General features: G+C 56.6%; 7 protein-coding genes across 7 annotated transcripts; 2 read left to right on the forward strand and 5 right to left on the reverse strand.

Moving 5' to 3' along the window:
• Positions 1–89: 89 nt before the first annotated feature.
• On the forward strand, positions 90–2,385 carry F5Z01DRAFT_622284 (Sec1-like protein; the record flags this gene model as incomplete). Its single annotated transcript, XM_046261255.1, has 4 exons — positions 90–123; positions 174–211; positions 262–349; positions 401–2,385. The coding sequence occupies 4 exons, from the start codon at positions 90–92 to the stop codon at positions 2,383–2,385; spliced, it is 2,145 nt and encodes a 714-aa protein (XP_046118199.1).
• Positions 2,386–2,976: 591 nt separating this feature from the next.
• On the reverse strand, positions 2,977–5,500 carry F5Z01DRAFT_622206 (uncharacterized protein; the record flags this gene model as incomplete). The annotated part of the gene is made up of 4 exons (XM_046261248.1): positions 2,977–3,368; positions 3,435–5,135; positions 5,213–5,355; positions 5,403–5,500. 4 exons carry the CDS (start codon positions 5,498–5,500, stop codon positions 2,977–2,979), a joined length of 2,334 nt encoding a protein of 777 aa, XP_046118200.1.
• Positions 5,501–6,082: 582 nt separating this feature from the next.
• Positions 6,083–11,751, reverse strand: F5Z01DRAFT_736579 (uncharacterized protein). Its single transcript, XM_046266788.1, has 5 exons — positions 11,407–11,751; positions 8,982–11,348; positions 8,140–8,931; positions 6,974–7,444; positions 6,083–6,923 (listed from the first exon to the last, which is right to left on the reverse strand). Exons 1-5 carry the CDS (start codon positions 11,410–11,412, stop codon positions 6,390–6,392), a joined length of 4,170 nt encoding a protein of 1,389 aa, XP_046118201.1. The 5' UTR covers positions 11,413–11,751; the 3' UTR covers positions 6,083–6,389.
• Positions 11,752–11,883: 132 nt separating this feature from the next.
• Positions 11,884–13,717, reverse strand: F5Z01DRAFT_655048 (peroxysomal citrate synthase). The gene is made up of 2 exons (XM_046263465.1): positions 12,415–13,717; positions 11,884–12,355 (listed from the first exon to the last, which is right to left on the reverse strand). The coding sequence occupies exons 1-2, from the start codon at positions 13,635–13,637 to the stop codon at positions 12,076–12,078; spliced, it is 1,503 nt and encodes a 500-aa protein (XP_046118202.1). The 5' UTR covers positions 13,638–13,717; the 3' UTR covers positions 11,884–12,075.
• A 144-nt stretch (positions 13,718–13,861) lies between these two features.
• F5Z01DRAFT_100162 (uncharacterized protein) lies at positions 13,862–15,739 on the forward strand. The gene has a single exon (XM_046257314.1). The coding sequence runs from the start codon at positions 14,188–14,190 to the stop codon at positions 15,577–15,579; it is 1,392 nt and encodes a 463-aa protein (XP_046118203.1). The 5' UTR covers positions 13,862–14,187; the 3' UTR covers positions 15,580–15,739.
• Positions 15,740–17,487, reverse strand: F5Z01DRAFT_100173 (putative 3-hydroxyisobutyrate dehydrogenase G6G8.5). The gene is made up of 3 exons (XM_046257316.1): positions 17,047–17,487; positions 16,827–16,997; positions 15,740–16,623 (listed from the first exon to the last, which is right to left on the reverse strand). The coding sequence occupies exons 1-3, from the start codon at positions 17,152–17,154 to the stop codon at positions 15,901–15,903; spliced, it is 1,002 nt and encodes a 333-aa protein (XP_046118204.1). The 5' UTR covers positions 17,155–17,487; the 3' UTR covers positions 15,740–15,900.
• A 1-nt stretch (position 17,488) lies between these two features.
• On the reverse strand, positions 17,489–19,082 carry F5Z01DRAFT_100172 (short-chain dehydrogenase). The gene is made up of 2 exons (XM_046257315.1): positions 18,756–19,082; positions 17,489–18,708 (listed from the first exon to the last, which is right to left on the reverse strand). Exons 1-2 carry the CDS (start codon positions 18,847–18,849, stop codon positions 17,909–17,911), a joined length of 894 nt encoding a protein of 297 aa, XP_046118205.1. The 5' UTR covers positions 18,850–19,082; the 3' UTR covers positions 17,489–17,908.
• Positions 19,083–19,816: the final 734 nt, after the last annotated feature.

Genomic DNA, 19,816 nt, shown 5'->3' on the forward strand with positions numbered 1-19,816 from the left:
AACAGACTGTGATTCATTTCTGCGCCAGTCTAGAACATCAGGCAGCGACTGCCGACTCGTGACCGGCCGCCAGGCCACCACCGCCCATCATGCCCCTGTCCGTCATTGAGGAGCAGCGCAACAGTACGCAAGAAGAGTGTCGCAAGTTAGGTCCCGACTAATCAGAGCGGCAGTCATCCTTCAAGAGATCAAGAACATCACAAAAGGCGACGTACTGCCACCCGAACCCCCTGTTCCGACCTCGACTGACCGCCTCGACAGTGGAAATGCCTGATTGTCGACACGAACTCCAAAAAGATTGTCGACAACTGCGTGAACGAAGATGCCATCCTCAACATTAATATTGCGAGTGCGTACTTTCTCATACATCTATCTGGGTAGCTCAAGACTAACTAGCAAGACATTGAGCGGATCGAGGATCGTCGCGAGCAAAACCCCGACATGGACGCCATCTACATCCTCTCCCCCGAACCGCACATTGTCGACTGTCTCCTGCACGACTTCAGCACACGAAAATACCGGTCTGCATTTCTTGTCTGGACAAATCTGCTGCCCGCGGAACTGAGGCGCAAGATTGACGAGTTTCCAGGTGTGCGACAGCTGCGGTCCAGTACCAAAACGCTCTTCATCGACTTCTACCCCCGCGAGTCGCATCTAATCACCTTCCGGGATCCGTGGAGTTTCCCCGTTCTATACCACAGAAAATGCGACTCGCTCGTCGCCGCGCATCTCAAGACGACGGCGCAGAGGATCGCCGGGATATGCATAACGCTCGGCGAGTACCCCAAGGTGCGCTACTACAAACCTCGAGAACCAACCTGGGAGGCAGCGGTGCTCTGCTCCCATCTGGCGAACTTTGTGCAGCAGGAGCTCGACATGTACGCGCAATGGAACAAGAACTTCCCTCCACCGTCGACCCGACCACAGGGCACCTTGCTCATTACCGACCGCGCCATGGACATAATATCACCCCTGGTGCACGAGTTCACATACCAAGCCATGGCCCATGATCTCCTGTCGATAAAGGAGGGCGAAAAGGTCACATACCATACCACAATCAACCAGGGGACGCCAGAGGCGGAGGAGAAGGACATGGAACTGAGCGACAAGGACAAGATCTGGGTAGAGAACCGGCATCGCCACATGAAGGACACGATTGATAAACTGATGGGCGACTTTCGCCGATTCCTGGAGGACAACCCGCATTTCGCGAACGAAAATGCGGACACCACCAATCTCAACGCAATCAGGGACATGCTGGCAGGCCTTCCGCAGTTCCAGGAGATGAAGGAGGCGTACTCCCTGCACCTGACCATGGCGCAAGAATGCATGAACATCTTTCAACACCAGAAGCTGCCTGATGTCGCCTCATCGGAACAGACCATGGCCACCGGGCTGGATGAGGACTATCGCAAACCGAAGAACGTTCTCGACGCTGTAGTGCGGTTGTTAGACGATGAGGCCATCAAACCCGCGGATCGTCTCCGTCTCATCATCCTCTACGTGCTATACCGCGATGGCGTCGTCTTGGAAGACATCAAGCGTCTGCTCGCGCACGCATCACTGCCACAGTCCGACGTCAGCCCCTTTTCTGCACTCGAATTCCTCGGTGGCCGCGCCATCCGCCGCGAGCTCAAGGACATCAAACCTCCTCGACACATCCTATTCCCCGAAGACCCTCGCAACGCCCCGCAGAACGAGGAGTACTCGCTCTCCAGACACGACCCCGTTCTCAAACCAGTGTTGGAGAACCTCACAAAGGGAACCCTCGACAGCGTCGACTTCCCCTACGTGAAACCGCCCATCGACCCCAACGAGGACCTCCTCCTCGCCCAGGGAGCCTCGCTCCGCGCCGGTGGGCCTCGTCCCAACTGGGCCGCCGCCGGTCGTCGCCAAACCGACACCAACCGCCAACGTATCCTCGTCTTCCTCGCAGGCGGCGCCACCTACTCCGAGTCCCGCGTGGCCTATGAAGTCTCCCACGAGCGGAACAAGGACGTCATCCTCGCCACCTCACACATGCTCACGCCAGCCCTCTACATCAGACAACTCGGCGATCTCTGCCGCGGACGGCGACAGCTCGACCTCCCCGCCGACAGACCCAAGCCACGCGCCCCGGCACACGTTTTCGAACGTCCAGCGCCACCGCCGCAACCACAGGCCTCGCTCCCAGCGGCTCCTCGCCCGGGTGCCATGAGGCCACCTCCGCAACAACAACCCGCACCTGGCCCACGAGGTCCCAGTCCCAATCATCCTCCCCGCATTCCCCCTCCTCCCACCCAACAGATGGATAACTTGTCTGTGGGAGGTGGTCCCGAGAATGGTACAGGAGGCAAACTGCACAAGGAGAAGAAGAGGCGCAATTTCCTGGGTATGAAGAAGTAGGGATCTCTATCCAGTCTAAGTCAGTCCGCCATCAACAGCGCATCGAGCGTGAGCCTGCAGCAGGAGAGGTCGTCTGCAGGCGGCAGTCTACGGGACAGTATAAGGGGCAGAAGGAAGACGGAAAGGACGCTGGGGACGCAGGATTAAAGAGACTGAGTCCGTCGGGCGGAAGTGGTTGCATGGAGCGCGGCGTTTTGCGCTTTTCTTTTGGAGTATTCAGATCACTACGGAGTAGTCTACGTACTTGAATAGCACCCAAAGTACATATCGCCGAGGCGTATATACATACATCGAGCACTTCACAGGGATAACTGTTCTAGGTAGAGTCCATCGAAAGTGGGCTTATTCATCGACTTGCTACCAATTTTGAAGCTAGCGCATCTAAACCCCATATGCAGCGGCAACCTGACGTTCCGGCACCATCATTGACTTGTTCTTCGGATACCAAAAGTATCTTGCTCAATGACATAGTCTCCCTGTCAATGCTGGGTCTCCCACGTACAGCAAACCAGCCATAGGCCCACGAGCAAGTGTGCTCCAAGCTGCATTGATAACAATATTGCTATCGACTCTGGCAACAGCGGTTAGTTCCTAACCCCTGAAATTACCGCCTCGACCTCCATTTGGCGGGGGCATCCCACGTTCGTACAGCCCGCCAGCAAACTCAGGTCCAGGTGGTCCATTAAAGCCACCCATACCTGGCGGCATGAAACCGTGCGGCGGCGGACCGTTGAAGAACCCAGGCGGGGGAGGTCCCATTCCTCGCGGCGGCATGTTGCCCATGTGTTCTGGGTGTGGTGGCATTGGCCTCATGTTAGGAGGAAACATGCCAGCCATGGCAGGAGGGAGAGGGCCGTTGCGTCCCGGTATGGCTGGTCCGCCAGGGCCGCCGCCCACCAGGCCGGGAGGCGCAATCATGTGACGTTGCTGCTGAGTCTGTTGTTGTGGTTGGGGCGGCGGCGGCGGCGGCTGCTGCTGAGACGCTTGATGCTGCTGGAGGTGTGGCGGCAGAGGCCCGCCGGGACCGCTGATGAAGCCTGGCGGGGGACCCTGCTCAAGTCTATCCAGCCCAGGCGGTGGCTGCGGCCGTTGCAAGATCTGGGTTGGCGGCGGAGGTCCTCGGTATTCGCTGTCCCCTCCTCGGAAGCCCTCGTCCATGCCAAAACCTGGCGGCGGACCTGGACGCATCCGAGGGGCTTGCGGTCCGCGACTGTCTGGTCCGAACTCGGAATCGCGGTCGTGTGGGTGAGGCATGGGGCCCGGTCCGCTTTGCTTGTTCGCCTGCTGTGCTGCTCGCAGCATCGCTGAGTCCGTGCGCGGGCCATCTGACCCTGCGCGCATCAGGTTCATAAGGAACTCGGTGTTACTGTTGCTCCTTTGAGGAACGTCGGCTCGGCTGGAGCTCTGGCTAGAGACTCGCTGATGCTGTTGCTGGCCATTCAAATCCTGCAACAGCTGCTCAGGGCGCGCGTTCTGTTGCGGTCGAGGCGCGTGGATATCGGTTGTGTGATGCTGGAGAGGGGGGCGTCCCAGCAGACCACCTTCCTGGAAAGGCGAGCGCATAGCTGCCTGTGGCCCGTTGTCGCCAGGAATGCCTTGCTGCTGGAGTTGCGGTTGGGGTGGCGCGGTAAACGGCGAAACGCCACCTGGGGAGCTGCTCATCGTTTGTTTCTGTAGCTTGGACAACAAGAGTTGGAAAGCCTGCTTCTCTTCGTTGGTGTTCTGGCCCGGCGTGCTCGACATGCCTGCCAAGGCACCAAGCAATCCGTTCATACCAGAGGGCGGAGGTGGAGGCGCAGCTGCTGCAGGTGTGGCTGGCTCGGTCTTGGGAGCTTCCTGGTTGAAGAAAGATGTGAATCGTGACGACTTGCCCGAGGGTTTGGGCGCAGAGGGCTTTGGCTCCCCACCGTCCTGATCTGTCGGGCTGCCGAAAGCAGCAAAGAACTTGTCTGGCCCAGGGGCGACGGCTGGTGATGGCCGCACAGGAGGTTTTGCCTTTTCCTGGGCCGGCTCAGGCAGCGGAGTCGATGCTGGCCCCGTAGCAGTGGCTTCACCCTTTGACTTCTTCATGTCAGCCAGCCACTTTTTGAAGTCTTCTTGTGTCCTGGCTTCAGCTTGGGGAGCTGCGGGCTCGTCGAACCATTCAGGTTCACGTTCGCCTCGCTGGTCGCGACCTCCACCCCACCTTCGATCCTGTCGATGATCGGTTCGCGAAGAGACGTGATCCTCTACAGCCTCAGCTTCGGGATCACGCTCCCTCCAGCTCTTGGCCCGATCCATGCGTTCGCGCTTTTCAGGCACGCGACTTTCACTGTTCTCCGTCTTATGACGCGCGAGGCCATTGCGAGGTCGGCCTTCCTCCTCGCCTTCTTTATTATCCCTGTTGGTGCCCTCATATAGACGGACTGAGCGCTCGTCGCGGTCACGTGGCGTCCTCTTCTCGTCCCGAAAATTGCCGCCCATGCGGCCCTGGAGGAACTTCTCGGCGCCATCTGCCCCGAAGCTTTTCCTAGGCTTCACGGTACTCCAGCCCTCGGTGTCCTGGTCACCCCCCTCGCGACGGCGTAGGGAGTTGGTGTTACGCCCGTCGCGGAAGCGTTCGGCATCGGCGTCACCAACGCGGTTTCTCAAATTAGCAAAGCGCCCCGTGCCGTCGCTGTCACGGATAATCCTGTCATTGTCTGGTATCTTGTTTCGACCGGCGGAGGTGAAGGATGTGCGGGGAGGCCCAAAGACAATATCGTCAGGGTCTGTATCATGTTAGCCTGGCTGTTGACCGAGCGTCCGCACGGGTACCGACTGTTTGCGCTGTTTCGAGAGACATGACGGTTCGATTCAGGTCGGCGGTTGGTTTGGTCAATCAGTGTACCATCTGCCAGAGTGTTCTTTTCGAATCGGCCCATTTGCAACTGTTGATTGCGCGTGGACTGGCTCGGCTGACGAGTCTGCTGCTGCTGCTGCTCATTGGACCTGGCATTGTCAATCGTAGCTCACGAGGCTGAAGGAGGAACACTCACCCCATCCACTCCTCCAGCGGAGGCAAGTTATCTGGACGGGTACATAGCGGTGAGTTCTGCAAAGAGAGCAAGAAATCTAGCTCGTATTTGATGACCATTTTGGCTGGCTGGACGCGCAAGGCGCATCCACTGTTGGCGGTCGCCGACGACCAGTCGCAAAGGGTCGGTCTAGTCTCGAAATCGAACTATACGCGAAGAATGGCAGAGCAGGCTGTTATGACTGTCGGGGAAAGAAGACACCGATTGAGGCTTGTGGTTAGGCAGAGGTTGGTGATGATTGTGCACTTCAATCGCTCGCCTTTCGGTAGGACGAAAGTCCCTTGTGTACTGTAGCGGAGATAGGTGATGTCGCTGGCGGAGAGGATGGATTGGTAGGATCGCGCAGGATACTGAGGAGATGGTGTTGTTGTCGTTGTGAGGGGAGAGTGCGCTGCCAGTGGACAATGACGATCGCAGAGTGTTTAGTGGAGGGCAAAACCACTGAGGAAGCCCAAGGAAGGGTCCAGTCTGCTGGTCAGCCTGAGTGGTTGGGCCTTCTCCTGCGCTGGCGCACGTTAGGCGGCCTCAACACTGGTAGTTGCAGCGCGCTATACGTGGTAACCGGAAGGCTCAAGGTTCTTTGATATGAGTTGCACTGATTGAAAGAAATTTGAACCGTGATACGTAGCCAGTTTGCTCGTTGCTTTCCTTGAATTCGCATTGGGCTTGATTTGGGAGATGAGCGCCACCGTGCTAGAATACAGTGCGTCAATCATTTGCACTGTATGCCACCGGTGGACAAGATCGAGGTACCCTGCATATTATTGCAAGGTGTAGTAAGCTCTAGAGACTACATGGAACTCAATAAAGCCAATGGTACAGAATACAACTAAAACAGCAAAGCCAGTCTGCAATCAAAGTCTTCCAGATGCGTCACCACAAGGCTCCAAATAACACCATGACTGCCTGACTGACTACCCGCCTTGCCACGCAACCCCTCACCTTGGCTCACTTCCTCGCGGCGGCGACCTCCTCGTCAAGCTTCATTATGTTTGGCACGGGGCCCAGGGGCGTGATACCCAGGGGGTTGATCTGCTTATGGCTCCTCGTGTAATGCCACTTGATGTGCTCAAACTGCGTCGTCTCGCCGAACCCCTCGACCTTCCAGTACAGGTTGCGCATCCACTGGTGTATCGCCGGGTAGCCGGAGCGGACGTCCCGCAGGTTGCACTTGAAGTGCTGCACGTAGACGGGATCAAAGCGGATCATGGTCACGTAGAGACGGACGTCGACCTCGGTGAGCGTCTCACCGAACCAGTAGGGTCCGCCCGACGAGGCGAGCTGGGCCTCGGCGCGGTCGAGGGCCTCGAAGAGGGCCTTGACGTTGCGCTCGTAGGCCTCGGCCGTGGTGGCAAAGCCGGACTTGTACACGCCGTTGTTGATGAGGTCGTAGATCCAACTGTGCGCCTCGTCAATGTCCTTGCGGAGATTCGAGGGGTAGAGGTCGATCTTGCGATGCTTCTCGTCAATCAAATCGTTGAACTGGCCTGTTAGTATTTCTTGTAGATGGTGTAGATAATGACTTGACGTACCTCGGTGCCCAGCATCCTCAAGATCTCACTGCTCTCGTTGCTCACAATCCTCTTGGTCTTGGTATCATACAGCACGGGCACTGTGAAACGGGCGTCGTACTCGGGCTCGCTCTCAAAGTAGACGTGCCTCAGGTGAGTGTAGCCATCGTGGCCTTCAATGGGATCCGGCACGACGTTGTCACCGGGCGTCTCGCTCTTCGGGTCATCCTTGCTGACAAACCTCCAGCCGCCCTCGCCTAGATGCCAGTGCACGACGGAGAACGAGATGATGTCTTCGAGCCCCTTGAGCTTGCGCGCGATGAGCGTGCGATGGGCCCACGGGCAGGCGTAGGACACGTAGAGGTGATACCTGCCCTTCTCGGGAGGGTATCTGGCACCAGCTTCACGCGAGATGGAGTCGCGGAACGCGCTGACCTGGCGTTTGAACTCGCCAGACTTGTCGCCCTTGGAAACCCAATCTGTGATGCTCGACTAAGCAATGTCAGTGACAAGCCCTCCAGCAATCAGACACTTGGCTCACCATAATTGGTCTCGTTGATGAGAAGCGTCTAGCTTGAGTGGAGGTGGTGAATGGAGTGTGAAGGTACCGAACAACAGGTGTTGTGCAAATGCGTGAGACTGAGCTGGCTGGTAGAAGAAAACGCGTTGCTGATTGCATTGAGCTAAATGATAGTCTGGCCTGTTTTCCAGCGACGACTTGGAGACCGGTTCTTTATAGAGCACCCACGGGAAGCTTCAGCTGCAAGCGCGAAGCTAACTGGAGTGACACCATGACGAGGGGATTACTATTAGACTAGACCACTTCTTGTCATTATTAGGAAGCACCGGTAGGCCCCATGATTGGCCCCTCCATTTGTCAACCGTTTGTCAGATTTATCAACGACTTCAGTTCAGTAACACCCCGCTTGTACGCTAGCCTCCTTTGGTCGATCCAGTCGCCATCGTTCCATTCTTCGACATGACGTGGAGGACATGTAGCAATCGCTGGGACAACGCCCACTGCTTGTTCAACATCACTCGTCCCAACTTTTATGTAAAACGCCAGTAGTACACGCAGTGTTTGGACCTATCTTGCATTCTTGAGTCTTTTCGTCCCTAACCGTATGTGAAGTCTGCTGTCATAATCATTTCTACGTACAAGTGGCCAGTCTCTCCGTCTAGCGCACCAACTTGACCTTCAGGTCGGGCATCCACTCGATATCTTCATCGTCCGCGTCATCGGCAATCAGTCCAATCACCAGCTCCGACTCATGAGCCGGGATATCCCCCTTCGTGACCCTCTTGTACAGGTCGCTCACAGTGAGCTTCTGGCGCTCTTCCTTCTCCTTCGGGTCTCGGCTGTAGTTGGACCACAGCAAGGCGCGGCCGCAGAACATGGACGAGGGATAGATGCCCTTGAGTCGGAACCAGTCCAGCAAGTCGTTGACCACCATGTCTTCTACCTCGAATGACTCCCAGACCTTGTCCAGTGTGCACTTGACCTTCTCGCCCTGGAAACCTCCAGTGGCAGGGTCGCGGATGGGCTTGCCATCGGCGCCCAACGTGGGCTGAAGGCCAGTGTACGTGAACTTGCCGCTGGCAATAGGCTCGCTGAAGCCGATGAACGGCAAGGCTAGGTTGATGAACCCATTCTTGTACTGCTCAATGTCGTCCTTGCCATCAATCACCTTGTACAGCTCAAGCGTGACCAGCCCGGTGACCAGAGCTGTGGTGGTGGCAATAGCGGGGATAATCTTGCCAGCAATCAGCTTGGTCTGGTGGCGATCAGCAGGCTTGATCCTGTAGTTCTCGGCGCGCAAGTTGCTGCAGCAGGTGATGAAGTCGATGTGGTGGTTCGAGTCATCGTCCTTCTCAAAGTCCACGGGGTACACTTCGAAGCCGGCAAGCGAAGTCCGGGCTGGGATATTGGAGACGATCTTCTCAATTTCAGCCTCGTCGCTGTCTTCTGCGGTTACAGGCTAGCAAGGTTAGCACGTTTCCGGATGAATTGTTTCTGCCACACCCTTACCTCGTTGTCATCCACCTGAATCTTTACGTTAGATGCAGGAGTGTAATCAGGGACAATGATATCAGACAGCTCCCGGACGTAGTCGTCGTTCGAAAGCTCAGGAGCCTTGATGTTGTAATTGAAAGCGTGCAGGTTGGCAGCTGCCTTGATGAAGCCCAAGTGAGTCTCGTTGCTAGGGTCGAACTTCAGCGGAGTAGGTGCACGCTTCGGTCCAGACCAGAACGGAGCACCAGTCGAGGTGGTAGCATCCTTGGGGAAGTTGTGCAGCAGCTGTTGAATTTTGTTAGAGAATTCAGTCTCAAACTGGCGACGAGCCCACGAGATGCAGTCAGTGAAGCTGCGCGGTCGATCGGTGGTGAGGTAGTTGCGAATCGTCTCCAGAGTCTCCCTCTGGTTGTCACCCTGCTTCAAGAGCGTCTGGATATACTTTGGTTGAGTCAAGTACAGGTTGACAGTCTGAGGGGCTGTGACAAAGGCCTTCTCAAACATGTACTCCTTAGCCCATGCAATGGTGTGGTCAATGCTGTTCGGGAAACTGCGAATCGTGCACATGGGAATCGATTCCTCCATTGGGTCGCGAGTGGTAGCGCTGGCATAAGGCTCGGTGACGTTGGGAATCACCACCTGTGTGTTGCCCTTGGCTCCCAAGGTACCACTCTCCAAAAGAGGCTTGCGGAACAGAACACAGCGGCTATCCACGTAGCGCCTGGCTTCAACATTGTCGAGGGCGTTCGTCACGCCATCCAGCTTCTGCCAGAAAGTCTCCTGGAAAATGTGCTCGGTGTCAGGTCCGACCTTATCCTGGTGCGTCACAATGTGACCGCGTAGCTCCGGGTTCATGCGCTCCACGGCGACAGCGGCGCGGTCACTCTTCATCTTGCCGACGTCTGCAGAGCGGAAGAGGAATTGGCGGTTCAGGTTACTCTTCTCGATGGAGTCCATGTCGGTCACCCAGAGGTGGCCATTGGGTCCCGTACCCAGGCCCATGAGCGCCCAATTCTTGAGCATCTCACAACCAATGGCACCGGCGCCCACGAGGAATTGCTTCACATTGGCAATCTTCTCCTGGAACTCGGATCCGAACACTGCAATCTGTCCATCATACCGGCTCCCCACTGGTTGACATAGCTCAGGCGTACGCTTGACCGAAGTTGGGAGCGACTCGAGCGAATCAAAGTACAGCCACTGCTGGATGGGGTGGAACTTGCCAGACACGGCCTTGAGAACCTCTTGCGCAGCAATACCTCCGAAGAAGGCAGCCATAGGGCTGAGATCGCCCATAGCCTGGTAGCTGAGCTCCTTGAGAATCTTTTCGTCCAGTTCCGTCTCCAGTCCTTGGTCGGCAGCGAACTTCTTTGCAGCTTCCGACAGCACCAGCGCATCTTCGTCGTTCATGGGCCTTGGTAGGCGCCCGGTGGACTGTTGGAAAGCATGAAGCGCCTGGAAGCCAAGGTGAAGGATCTGCGGGCGATCGAACTTGGCAAAGTCGGACATGACGAACTCGGGCTCCTTCAACGCCTGCGTGATTGGCTTGAAGTTCATGATCTTGGGCATCTTGACCTGGTGATACCGCCCACCGCGCTGATATTGCCCCAGGCTGCTCACGTCACCAATGGAGAAGGTGTAAGGCCCCTTGACCGTGATTTTCATGGGGTCACAGCCGTTGAGAGCCTCCATGCCCTCGACTTCTGAAAAGGTCACATAGTCTCCATCTTCAAGACCATGGCGCTTATCGTCCAGCGAGGACACTAGACCTTCTTCGTTGATGCCGGCGATAATTCCAGTCAAGGGGTTCTCGCCAGTAGGATCCATGCAGGTAAAGTCCTCGCCAAAATCGCAGAAGAGAGAACCGAAAAGACCAAATGTATCCGCAATGACCACGTGAATGCCTTTGCTGTGGCAATAGTCGCCGATGCTCTGTTGCAGATGGATAGGCACGCCAGTAAGCACAACTACTTGGTATTGGTCGAACTGGGAGTTATCCTCGAGACTCGATGAGGGATGGACGCGGATCGGGGTATATGCGTTCAGCTCGGCTACTCGGGGAACGGTGACGGCGTCTCTGGGCTTGCCAACATCTTCTGGCGTGAGGAAGAACTGCGATGACAGATCAGGCAGGGTCACCGGCGATGGGTCGCAAAGGGACAAGCTCTTGACGCCGGCCAGAGCAATGTTCTTTGCGATCTCCACACCCAAGCCCTTGAGACCGACAATCAGAATGTTCGAGGCACCCATGCGCTTCATGGCTTCATGGCCCAGGACATAGAGCTGGCGACTGTAGAGGCTCTCATCGATCTCACTGTGGCCCACCACCGACTTGTCGACCTGGACGGTAGTGGCTGCGTCGACGTCGGTCATCTTGGCGTCCTGTGATGGGTGCGGTCAGTGTCAAGGACAGCCCTCGCGGGTTATCATGGAGTCTTACAGTCATGGTTTTCTTTGTAGGAGAAGCGCTCTCGCCGTTAGAAAGCTTCCGCTTTCCCAGCGTCAGGGTCGGGTTCGCGGAGGGTGAAATCTTGATTATTCGCTGTGCTGGTTGACCTGAAGCGATCTAGGCCACCAGACTCGTCGAGCTTTAACCCCACCAAGATGCTCGGGAAGCAAATGACGTATGACAGAAAGCCAAGGGCTATCGTAATGGATGGAGGGAAGACTGTCGTGCGGTTGATGCTCCGTAGGTAGGTAAAGGAATCGCAAGCTGGGAGCAGTGAAGTGAAGAATCCAGCAAGTGGAAGATCAACGTTTCGCTGTGAGACTGCGGGCAGGTTGGATGTCGAGGCAAGCTGCGCTGCCATTTGTCATGACGACGCAGGGCCAGGTGCGAGGTTGGCAGTGACGCGCTTTCATTGGCTTATTGATAATTACTAATGAGGGGCAGAAGCCTTACGCTTCAGCAATCGCAGGTGGGGGCAATCGTTCCTGCCGTGGAAGCTTCCATCTAATTCCGTGTAGATGCATATCGGCATTGCTGCATGCGCCTTGCAACGTTAAGGGGCTGAGCCAAAACAACATGGATTAACTGATGAGGCTCTCTCTGGGTGCACCAATTCGGTAGTAATTGTACAGTATCACGCTGTCTATCTCGCAACGCAGCTCAAAGCCTCGGCTTGAAAATCTCGCCCCGCTCGTCCTTATAGGTGGCAAGATTGTTCCTCTTGCTGTCGCCGCCGTGGCTCACTTCCACCGGCGCGTCAAAGACCGTGCTGTCGGCATTGGCTTGTCTCTCGCTCGCTTCGACATACTGCCTCTCGCCCTCGCCAAGATAGAGCTGCCTCGGTCTCCAAATCTTGACGCCAGATGGGTTGAGCATCTGCTGTCTCCAGTGCGCCAGCCAGCCAACGCAGCGAGGCACGGCAAAGAGGACAGGATAGAAGCTGGGATTGTTAGTCTGCGATGTCCTTGAGCTCTCACAGTGTTAAGAAGTTTGACTTACTCTAGAGGGAAACCCATGGCTTGGTAGATGAGGCCCGAGTAAAAGTCCACATTGGGGTACAAGTTACGGCTGCGCATAAACTCGCTCTCCCTCGCATACTGCGCCAGCGTCAAGGCCGTATCAAGAAGCTTGTTGCGTCCCGTCACAGCGAACACCTCCTCGGCCAGCTCGCGGATCGCTGTGGAGCGAGGGTCGACGTTCTTGTACACGCGGTGTCCGAACCCCACCAGGACGCGCTCGCGCTTTTCAACCTTGGCCATGAAACCGGGCACGTTCTCGGGCGACCCGATCTCCATGAGCATGCGGATAGCACTTTCAGACGCACCACCGTGCGAAGGCCCGTAGAGAGCGGCGCAGCCAGCCGAGACAACGCTGTAGGGATCCACCAGAGAGCTGCCAACCTGCAGAACTGTCGCCGTGGAGCAGTTGACCTCGTGGTCAGCATGAATGATGAAGAGGGCGTCCAGCGCCTTCTCTAGAACAGGGTGTGGTCGGTACTCGTATCCGGACAGGTTGTCGAGCAGGTAAAGGAAGTTTCCTGTGTACGAAAGCCCTTGCGCTGGTCGGTTGAAGGGTCGTCCTTGGCGCATACGATACGACGCAGCCGCCAGGGTGGGCGCCTTTCCGATGATGCGCAGGATTTGCTTGTCCAGAATCTTGAGTGACTCGAGGTCTCCTGACGCGGCGTTTGTGAAGAGCTTTTGGCCTTGGAGTGACGGATTGGCCTCGGGGGCAAAAGCGCCCATTGTCGCGAACGCGGATGTCAACATGGACATGGGATGGGAGTCGTAGCGGAATGACTTGAACATGGCTTCAATGTCACTGTGGATGTATGTGTGGTGCATGATCTCGTCGGTCCATTGGCTGTACTGCGAGGTCGTCGGTAGCTCTCCGTACATCAGCAGGTAAGCAGACTCGAGGAAGTTGCTCTTCTTGACAAGCTGTTCGATGGGATAGCCGCGGTACCGCAAAATGCCCTCCTGGCCATTGATGTATGTGATCCGGCTTTGGACGACGGCCGTGTTCATGTACGCCGGATCGTAGACCCTGAGGCCCTGGTCCGTCTCGTCCTCTGGCCGGTCATTGTTCGTCCCAGCTTGAGCCTTGATCTTTTTGATGTCTGTGGCAAGCACGCTGTTGTGAGTAATGGGCAGCTCGTAGGTATTTCCGGTGCGGTTGTCAGTAACCGTCAACGACGGGTGGGCGAGCTTTCTGATCGCCATCTTAAGAGCAATTCGGCACTACAGATGAGTATACCGGGTTTCTGAGGAGCAAAATTGGTCTCAGATAGCTCACTTTGAAAGTTATAAATGACATGTAAGCCGGTCACCCGTGAAACTGGCCGAGGCCGGGCCAATGGGAGCTCCGCAAAGTACCGAGGTAGATCACAACAGCCCCTGCAATGCGGACTATCGTTAATCCGTACTGCATTTCCTATAGTTACCATGTGACAGAACATTGTTGGCTTGAACTCACTCGGGCAGATGCCTTTTCTCCTCAGCTTGCAAAATTGTCAATTGAGTGACAGAAATCCAGTCTTGTGATATTGCTTGTGATTCTGTTACCGCGACGCTTTTGCTGAGCGAACGTCTCGGTCAAACATAACCTGACGTTAGAAGTCCATCAAACATAGGGTAGCCAGAAACCACCCAAATCCATCTTGATTCGCTTCACGTCAATTCGCGGCATCCAAACCTGCTTGAACAAAAGTATCTCGCATCCATTGACGTCTACCACCTTGTCTCTTCGCGTTCCTCGCGCCGTGCCGTGACAATGTCGGCCTCGCTTCTCCGGTCACGTATCGCGGCCCAGACCACCGGCGTCCGAGCAGCCCGCCAACGGATCGCAAACGAACAGCGCCGAAATGCTTCGTCCTCCCCGCGCTCTACTGGCAGCAGCGCAAAGGCCCTCGTCTACGGCACCGCACTCGCGGCTTCGACCTTGTTCGCCTACTTCTACACCACCGATACCCGCGCTTTCGTGCACCGATGGGTTGTCCCACCAATGATGCGCATCATTTTCCCTGACGCCGAGGACGCACACCATGCCGGCACCGCTGCGTTGAAGAGTCTCTACGCGCTGAACATGCATCCGCGGGAACGGGTCAAGGAGGCGGAAGAGCTCAAGACGGAGGTGTTTGGGACGGAGGTCAAGAACCCAATCGGTATCTCGGCTGGCCTCGACAAGGACGGTGAAATTCCGGATGTGCTCTTTGACCTGGGCGCAGGCATTGTCGAGGTGGGAGGCTGCACACCTCTTCCACAAGGGGGGAACCCCAAGCCAAGAGTATTCAGGGTACCGGGTCTCGATGGCATGGTCAATCGTTACGGGCTGAACTCGCGAGGCGCAGATGACATGGCCATCCGACTACGCGACCGTCTGCGACGCTTCGCTCGCAGCATCGGCGTCACCGAGGCGGATGTGCTCAACGACAATGCTGGCGTGCCACCTGGTAGTCTGAAAAGTGGGCGTCTCTTGGCCGTCCAGATTGCCAAGAACAAGGACACAGATGGCAGCAACGAGAAGGCTGTGGCCGACGACCACGTGTATTGCGTCAAGCGTCTGGCGCCGTATGCTGACATTCTCGTTGTCAACGTCAGCTCACCCAACACCCCCGGTCTGCGCGATCTCCAAGCCACCGGGCCCCTGACCCGCCTGCTCAGTGCGGTGGTCGACGAGGCCAGCAGGACAAACCGCAAGAACAAGCCCAAGGTGATGGTCAAGGTCTCGCCCGACGAGGACGACGACGATCAGGTTTCGGGCATTGTCGCAGCGGTGGCCAACAGCGGCGTCGATGGCATCATTGTTGGGAACACGACCAAGCGCCGGACGGGTCTCGCGCCCCAAGGCGCCCGACTGACTGCGCGCGAGCAGAAGGCACTGGCTGAGGACGGTGGCTACTCTGGCCCTGCCTTGTTTGAGCGCACAGTGCGTCTCGTCGGAAAGTACCGGCAGCACCTGCAGGCGTCCTCGCTCAAGGAGGGCGACGAGCAGAAGACACTTTTCGCGACGGGCGGCATCACCAATGGGCACCAGGCGCTCCAGGTCCTCAACGCAGGCGCGAGTGTTGCCATGGTGTACACGGGCATGGTGTATGGAGGCGCGGGCACGGTCACGAGGATCAAGGGCGAGATGAGGGACGAGATACGTGCGGGCAAGGCGTAAGGGTGCATTCAACGATGCTCTTAACGAGCAGCGTATCTCTGCTAGTATAGCGTTCTGCATACGTGAATTGAGCACAATAGCAACAAGACCTTTCCCTCCCGACACTGGCACAAAGAGGCCGCTCCCAGATGAAGAGGGATGTGCAGATGAAAGTGCGCAAGCTCGGAGAGATGCTAGTGTTGGCTTGACAGAGCGCATAAATAGAGGTTGGTGAGGCCAGTAGAAAAATACACAATGTGTTGGGAAATCATTCAGGCTTTATTGGTCAAATTAAACAGCTCATGAAATGAGCAGTGTTCTATTGCCTATGCGGGATGATGCTCACTCTTCCTTGCCGCCGAGATACCGATACACGACCGAGAAATCCCGACCAGCGCACTCCTCCTTCTTCTCAGCATCCTCATACACTTCAAAGGCCTTGTCGGCAAGCTTCATCTCTGCACCAGCCTCCTTCGCAGCGACCATGGCGAGACGCAAGTCCTTCTTCATCAGGGAAATCCCGAAGCCACCACGGTAGTCACGGCCAGCGGGGGCGGTCTCAACGACACCCTTTACAGGGTTGTTGACCTCGCTCGGCCAGCAGCGACCCGTGCTGACATTGATGACGCCAGCCAGTTTCTTAGGGTCAAGACCCCATTTCATGCCCAGGTTCATCGCTTCGGCAGTGGCAATGTTGTTGAGGGCCAGCAAGTAGTTGTTCGCCAACTTGGCCGACAAGCCTGCGCCTTGTTCACCGCAGTGCAGGACCTTTCGGCCCATATGCAGCAATGTGGGTTCGACACGCGGGATCAGCTTTTCAGCAGCGCCCAGCATGAAAGTCAACGTCCCAGCCGTGGCGCCGACGACGCCGCCGGACATGGGCGCGTCAACAAACTGGCCCTGACCTGCTGCGGAAACGGCCTTGGCCACCTCACGCGACGTCGAAGGGTCGATGGTCGAGCAGTCGATGAAAACGCGATCTTTGGTGGGCAGGGAAGCCACGAGGATGGAGTCGAAGACGCCCTTGACGTGTTGCGGCTCGGGGAGGCACGTAACGACGGTATCCTGCGCAAGTCAGTTGAATTCTTGCCATCTGATGCATGAAAGAGATAGTGTGTGTGCGCGAATTTCAGAGGATTGGCTATAATTGTAATAATCACGGGAGAGCCAGAGCTGTCTAGACTCTGGCCCCAACTTAGATCATAGATAGAACAATATTGTTCATCATTTGGAGATATTGTCACGGAAGGAAATCTTCTTGTACTTACAGCATCCTTTGACGCGTCGAAAGCGCTCGATGCGAGCTCGACAGCAGCCCCTTGCGAGGCCGCCTTCATCTCGGCCTCGAGGCCCTGCATTGACTGCGGGTTCACATCGAAGATAGATATCCTGTCGCTAGGCTGCAACTTGGATTGCAAGTTTTTGGCCATTTGGTAGCCCTGCAGAAGTCAGTCGGGTTCGTCTCGGGTATTGAAGGAGTAGTCTCACCATCTGGCCCAAGCCGACGAAGGCATAATTGTCCAGTGTCCTCGCCGTGCTAGCAAAGCCTCTTCGCTGCACGAACGAGCGCGACACAGCAGCAGCAAGAACTCTCATCGTGATGACGACAAATGGCGAACAATTTCCATTGTAATAGAGCAAAGCAGGAGGTTGCTTTGTCACGATGGATGGTAGGCGAGGTAGCTTCCCCCATGAATGCGGGGAGGCGTCACCTTACCGATTGAGCCGACCATTGCCGCGACCTGAAGCGTGGGTGACGGAAAACCAGGGCAGCCTGCGAGGGGAAGGATTGGCAGTCAACGGATGGAATGAGGAGGATGGCGCGTGGAGAGCGACCCGAAGTGAGTTTTTGCCGTGCGGAGAAGAGACGCACGTGACTCGGGGGGCTTGCATCGGTACTACCCTGAGACAGCTTACATCATGCCAATTCCGAACAGAAGGGCAATGAAACTCCAGATCTCTCATTGAGGAAGTAGTACCATGCAAATATCCCTCACAACCTGGACCGAGGCCGATCCTAACATGAATATCTGTCTAATTGCGAACGCTGCTCCGTACACAAAACTCCCCACACGCACTGGAAGATGCTGAGAACGACGCATCCCCACCAAAAGGGGCTTCGGTACTTGTCGTTCGGGACGATGACGCGGCACCAATCGAGGAGGATCCGCAGTATGGACAACTTGCTATCCACAAGAACAGAGTGAGCCCGGGGAACCTCAGTTGTGGACTTGGCGTAGAAGGCCGCAACGTCAGCTTGTCGAGCAGTAGTCGCATTCGTTGCTGGCGCTGGCAAAAGGGCCGGCATTTTGTTGGTCGTCGCAGGCTTTGGCATATTAAGAATGACTATCTAGCTCGCCATCCACTGCCCGCCGTTGGCACTAACTAAGCACCCCGTCATCCAGCCGCTCTCCGGCGAGCAGATCATGCCAACGATGCCGGCAATCTCCTCCGCGTAACCAGCACGTCCGCCGTACTTCTCCGCCATCTCCTTCTGCTCATCCGAGTCCCACTCGCGGATGCCGCTGAGCGGTGTCAGGGGGTACCACATGGAGATAGCCTGCTTGGCCGCGTCAGGCGCCCCGCGCAGCATGTCGGTCATGGTCGAGCTCGGGTTGCAGGCGTTGACCGTGCAGTGCTCCTTGAGCTCTCGCGCCCAAGTGCGTGTCATAGCTTCAAGGGCGCCCTTGCTGCCGCCGTACAGCGTCAGGTACTCTAGGCCGACCTTGGAACCGACGCTGGAGACGTTGACGATGCGTCCTGACCGGTCATCCGGCAGCAGAGGGCGAACGGCCTGCGTCAGAAGGATGGGACCGAGGACATTGACGGCGTAGACCTTGTGGAAGTCCTCGACGGTCACGGCCTCAAGCGGGACGGCGTGGAAGAGCGCGGCACAGTTGACGAGGATGTCGACCTGCGGGCCGCCACGCTTTGTGTTGGGCGGGAGGGATGTCTTGACGGTCTCGACGATCTTGGCGCAGCCCTCGGGCGTGCTGAAGTCGGCACGCACGGGGACGGCCTTGACGTCGTGGGCCTCGGCGAGCTTCGCGGCCAGAATGGCGGCGGGCTCGTCAGAGGACTCGGTCAGGTAGACGAGGACGACGTTGGCGCCCTTAGACGCGAGGTTTTGGGCGATGGACGCACCGATGCCTGGGCGAGTCAGCCTCCCATCAGCAAGTCAGCGGGAAGTAACTCACTCCTCGCACCGCCAGTGATGACGGCGGTCTTGCCCTCGTGCACCCGGTAGGGCGGTGCCTTGGTGATAGGGACAGTAATCTCGGTGGCGGACATAGTCGTAGTTGGAGCCTTGAGTGGGATACGACAAGATTCTCACAAGAATCGATGTGTAAGGATGAGCAAAAGATGTCAAGACACGGCCGGGAACCCTCAAGAACACCCACTCATGCCATGCCGCCCGGTCCCAGGGATGTGGTAGCAGATATTATGGCATCGGTGAAAAGATATAGGGGTCAAACTGAAAGTCGAGACACGCCCATGTCACCTGCACAGGGATGCACACCGTCTTAACGTTCCACCTCGGCGGAGCCTTTCTCTGCGCACCCTGGGCATTGGTTTGAAGCACTCAATTAGTGCTGCCCCTTGTTAGCAAGGTAAGGTAGACAAGTACCATGCCCGTTTCATGCAGTGCAAGTGCCGGGATGTCGGCTAATTAACTTTGACGAGTGTTTGGTGGCCGGCCTGTCCTGTGCAAGTTCGCAAAATACACATGCTTTGTAAGAAGTTTGCTGTATTCGAGGCTATCTCCATTCTTTCACCTGCAAGGGACCCATCATCGGCATAAAGCTTCTTATAGCTGGCTGCGGAAAATGACTGTGTCCCCTTCTATCGAGTCGCGCTGCATAAGACGTGCTCTTGAGAGAAACCACCTCAATATTACCCTTCCGACCTTTGCTCGGAAGGAACTCCGCATCAGAATATGACGAGTCGAAGCAACGCTGCAACAGGTGGACCCTACGCTGAATCTGTCTGTAGCAACCCCTCCTGAATCCTATCATATCCTAGCTAATAGAGGTCTCCTTAGGCACGGGCGATTCTTTGGGCAAAATCACTCACTTTTTAGTAGGTAGATGCGAGCCTCTAGGTTGCCTTGCGCGATAACCCAGGCTGCGAGATCCGCCTCCTGTACTTGGCTAAGACGCTGGTATTAGGGTTCAAACGCGTTATCTCGCACGCGTTGGCCGCGAATCCGGTTCCTCAGGCTCGATCTCGGGTTTCCCTCTGTCCTTTGGACTGAACG

The sequence above is a fragment of the Emericellopsis atlantica genome (genome assembly GCF_019669845.1).
Source record: "Emericellopsis atlantica unplaced genomic scaffold F5Z01scaffold_13, whole genome shotgun sequence".
NCBI classification, from domain to species: Eukaryota; Fungi; Ascomycota; class Sordariomycetes; order Hypocreales; family Bionectriaceae; genus Emericellopsis; species Emericellopsis atlantica.

Coding starts and splice junctions, on each gene's coding strand:
- F5Z01DRAFT_736579 (XM_046266788.1), bottom strand. Junction 8,932..8,981: donor TTCAGGTGGATGACAACGAG/GTAAGGGTGTGG, acceptor TAACCTTGCTAG/CCTGTAACCGCAGAAGACAG. Junction 6,924..6,973: donor TGAGGATGCTGGGCACCGAG/GTACGTCAAGTC, acceptor CTAACAGGCCAG/TTCAACGATTTGATTGACGA.
- F5Z01DRAFT_100173 (XM_046257316.1), bottom strand. CDS start 17,154: ATGAGAGTTCTTGCTGCTGCTGTGTCGCGCTCGTTCGTGCAGCGAAGA. Junction 16,998..17,046: donor TCGTCGGCTTGGGCCAGATG/GTGAGACTACTC, acceptor TGACTTCTGCAG/GGCTACCAAATGGCCAAAAA. Junction 16,624..16,826: donor TCGACGCGTCAAAGGATGCT/GTAAGTACAAGA, acceptor TGACTTGCGCAG/GATACCGTCGTTACGTGCCT.
- F5Z01DRAFT_100172 (XM_046257315.1), bottom strand. CDS start 18,849: ATGTCCGCCACCGAGATTACTGTCCCTATCACCAAGGCACCGCCCTAC. Junction 18,709..18,755: donor CATCACTGGCGGTGCGAGGA/GTGAGTTACTTC, acceptor TGACTCGCCCAG/GCATCGGTGCGTCCATCGCC.
- F5Z01DRAFT_100162 (XM_046257314.1), top strand. CDS start 14,188: ATGTCGGCCTCGCTTCTCCGGTCACGTATCGCGGCCCAGACCACCGGC.
- F5Z01DRAFT_655048 (XM_046263465.1), bottom strand. CDS start 13,637: ATGGCGATCAGAAAGCTCGCCCACCCGTCGTTGACGGTTACTGACAAC. Junction 12,356..12,414: donor GCCATGGGTTTCCCTCTAGA/GTAAGTCAAACT, acceptor TAACAATCCCAG/CTTCTATCCTGTCCTCTTTG.